The sequence below is a fragment of the Naegleria gruberi genome (genome assembly GCF_000004985.1).
Source record: "Naegleria gruberi genomic scaffold NAEGRscaffold_463, whole genome shotgun sequence".
Lineage (NCBI taxonomy): Eukaryota > Heterolobosea > Eutetramitea > Acrasida > Naegleriidae > Naegleria > Naegleria gruberi.
This window is the reverse complement of record NW_003163017.1, coordinates 2,641-5,862: the sequence shown is the minus strand read 5'-3', so window position 1 is coordinate 5,862 and position 3,222 is coordinate 2,641. Positions and strand designations below refer to the sequence as shown.

General features: G+C 32.8%; 2 protein-coding genes across 2 annotated transcripts; one reads left to right on the top strand and one right to left on the bottom strand.

Moving 5' to 3' along the window:
• The first annotated feature begins 229 nt into the window (after positions 1 to 229).
• NAEGRDRAFT_60085 (uncharacterized protein) lies at positions 230 to 1,208 on the top strand. The gene has a single exon (XM_002668259.1). The coding sequence runs from the start codon at positions 252 to 254 to the stop codon at positions 1,167 to 1,169; it is 918 nt and encodes a 305-aa protein (XP_002668305.1). The 5' UTR covers positions 230 to 251; the 3' UTR covers positions 1,170 to 1,208.
• A 1,444-nt stretch (positions 1,209 to 2,652) lies between these two features.
• On the bottom strand, positions 2,653 to 3,102 carry NAEGRDRAFT_76785 (uncharacterized protein; the record flags this gene model as incomplete). Its single annotated transcript, XM_002668258.1, has 1 exon — positions 2,653 to 3,102. One exon carries the CDS (start codon positions 3,100 to 3,102, stop codon positions 2,653 to 2,655), a length of 450 nt encoding a protein of 149 aa, XP_002668304.1.
• Between the last annotated feature and the right edge of the window lie 120 nt (positions 3,103 to 3,222).

Below are 3,222 nucleotides of genomic sequence, written 5' to 3'. Positions count from 1 at the left end.
CAATATCTTCATATCATCAATTAGAACTGAATTTGAGCCATTGAACATTCATCTACCAACATCCCACTTAAAATAATAATTGCAATCTATTACTAACATTGGCCTCAAGGAAGGACCTCACACAAACATAAAGGAGTTGCCCAACACACCGTTCCACTCTTAAGGACGGACTGGATACTTCATAGATTGTGCAAGTTTTCAGAGTTTCATCTCCATTAAAAAAAAACATAAAAAATCGCGCACCCGTTCCGATGATGAGAATTAATAATAATTCTGTGATGATGAAGGTGGCTTTTGCTGTTGTTGTTATCATGATGATGCTTGTCTCTGAACTTCAAGGTATTGAATTGGACAAGATGATTCAAAATACTAGATCGGTTACTAAATTCCAAGGATTGGGTGATCGTTTGACACATACATTCTTCAGCAAAACTCCAATTCCATTGAATGAAAGTGCTGCTGTTGCCTCTAATGAATGGAAATTGTTAGATGGTGCTCGTGTATGTCATGAATATTTGGGCATTCCATATATTAATAATAGAGTTATTGTCTATTATACCAATAAGGGACAATTGAGTGGATTTGGAGTTCAATTACATGAGGAATTAAAGAATGGATCAACTGTTCCAGGATTTTGGACCAAGCTCTCCAAAGATAGATATCAAATTGATATTGCTACTCGTGATCCAAAGTTTGCATGCTCTTTAGATACTGACATTTATGGAGGACCAATTGGTGATCGTTTAATTGTCCAACCAGGAAAGCTTAATTTTGAAATTCCACTTACTGACAAGTTAGCTACTGCTCGTCAATTCATTAAAGGGGCCTGCATATCAGGGATGGGAACCCACTTTGGGTATGATGTTTACACTGCTCCACACTTGAGTGGTTGGAGTAAAACTTTGGTTCCAGTTATTCCAATGTATCATGAAGGTCAAGTTTCTGCTGTCTTATTCTATTCACACAGTGTTCAAGAATGTTATCCAATTGGTCAATGGGAAGGTCCATTCATTCCATGGTTATTCTGTAAGAACTTTTGTTCTGATGATTGTATGAAGCATGAAAGTAGTCTTACCATGTTCACAACAATGCACTTTTTATTCCACGATGCTGATTTAAATACTTGTCCAGAAAGATGTCCAGGTAGTGGAAAAACTAGATTACACTAATCTCAGTAAAATTATTATTATTGAACTGATCAATTCGTCAAACTCAATTAAGAAAGGTGTTTTTATTAAAGTTTACTGAGATAAAGTAGTGTAGAGTTGTGAGGAACGATGTAACATTAGTATTTAAACACAAATTGTAAACAATAAAATTGAGTTGATAAATAATTTTTATGCTCAACAAAAGAAAGTGTATTGAAATAATTCAAACACCAAGCAAAACGAATATCTCTAACATTCGTCAAAGAGTTTCAGCAAACAAATCTTCAACTTCTACCAACAAGTCAAGTTACATCCTAGTAACTGACAATAGTAGCTCAGTATCACTCTTCTCTATGGTTGACCTTAGATAACAACAAAGCTGGTTCTGAAAAGAACCTTGATGCTAATTTTCAACACCATCACTTCTTTGGGTGAGAGAAGAAAGCATCTTGAAGCCGTTTCACCTGATCAACTTAATGAAGACCTAAAAATAAAGTCAATGACTTGATGATTCTTTGAGTGGTTTCATATCTGTAAACTACCAAACTTTCACATCATCATCTCAACATCATTTAAATAGTAGTTACAGTAGTAATTTTTATTATACTTTCATCATACAGCAAACTCAATAAAGACGTATCTAGCATTCATAAAAAATATCATAGATTGGAATTTTGTTTTCATCAAGATAGGTACATGCATATATTTAAAATATTACATGGACCATATTTCAACATGTACTTCATCATCAACCAAACTTTCTTCGAATAGTACCATTCAAATACATCATCAACAACACTCCGAATAATAGTTTTTGGATATTTGGAGTTTTCACCTTGTTGGTGGTGTATTCATCATTCACCATATATTTTCATCATGATGATTGAATTTCAACAACGTAGTATCATTAGCAGGGATGTCTAATATCACCATCAAGAGAGTTTGAATTTTCCACTTAGTATTCATAGAGTTGTGGAATTTTCACTTCATCATATCTTTTATCATCAATATCATCAGCAAGTCCACTTCCGATCATTAAGGTTGGAAATCTTTCCACATATTTCAATAATTAAATAAAATTATATTTTTATTATTAGCATTGTGTTTTCTTGTGTCTATTATGAACTGAGATCATGTGGAAAGATCACACAACTGGAATAGGCTTTGCTGTTTCTTTAGTTTCTGTTTGGACAGCTCCACGAATTTGTGCCCAATTTACAAATTCACTGGGTCATAAAAAGTTGATGTGATCGAACAGGTTTAGATTATTGTCTTTTTGGAGGTAGTTCTCTTCATCAGAGCACAAGATCTCCTTGCAATGATAAATTTCATCAGGAATTGAAAAGAACAATTTGATTTTTTGAGAAATTAAATTTATTTTTAAATAATATTTAAATTTTACAAAAATGGAAAGAGTTTGATCATTTTGGAAATTAAATCTTGAATTAATACCATTTTTTAATGTTTGTTGTGCGAACCTTGTTTTTTCAATGAAAATTAAATTTTAATTTAATAATTCTCGAATGGAAATTGAAGTTCGAATAACTTTCTTACTGACATTCGTATTTGCATTGGACGAAAGTGATGATTTTGGCAAATTTGAACTTGTTGTATTCGAAATTGATGGAGTTTGTTGTGGAGAAGCTATAAATTGAGTTTGTGGTTTGACATGTTGTGAAATGATTAGTGACATTGTCGAATCTTGTGAAATTTCACTTGTTGTGCAATCAGATAAATTTTCTAAAAGATTATTCTTGTTGGAAGTTTTCTTGTTGGTTCTTTTCTTGGTTTGCTTTTTGGTTGGCGTGAATTGCAAGTCAATGCCAGATGTCAAACAAAAAACTGATTCATGTTTTGACAGCTGTATTGTTTTCTGGCTTTTGAGAATGCCAAACATGTGATTTGGAGAAGTAGATTGGAAAGTGAATGTTGTATGATTGGTGGCAGATGGCATGTTGTTGTTTTTTTGTGTTTGAAAATTATCAGATTCTTGACGAAACTAATTCTAAACATGTTATAACAATCGCCATATTTAGACACCCTCTCCATAGAGAGAGAATACAAATTACAATTT

Bases quoted from the DNA above. Each gene is read 5' to 3' on its own strand.
- NAEGRDRAFT_60085 (XM_002668259.1), top strand. From the start codon at position 252: ATGATGAGAATTAATAATAATTCTGTGATGATGAAGGTGGCTTTTGCT.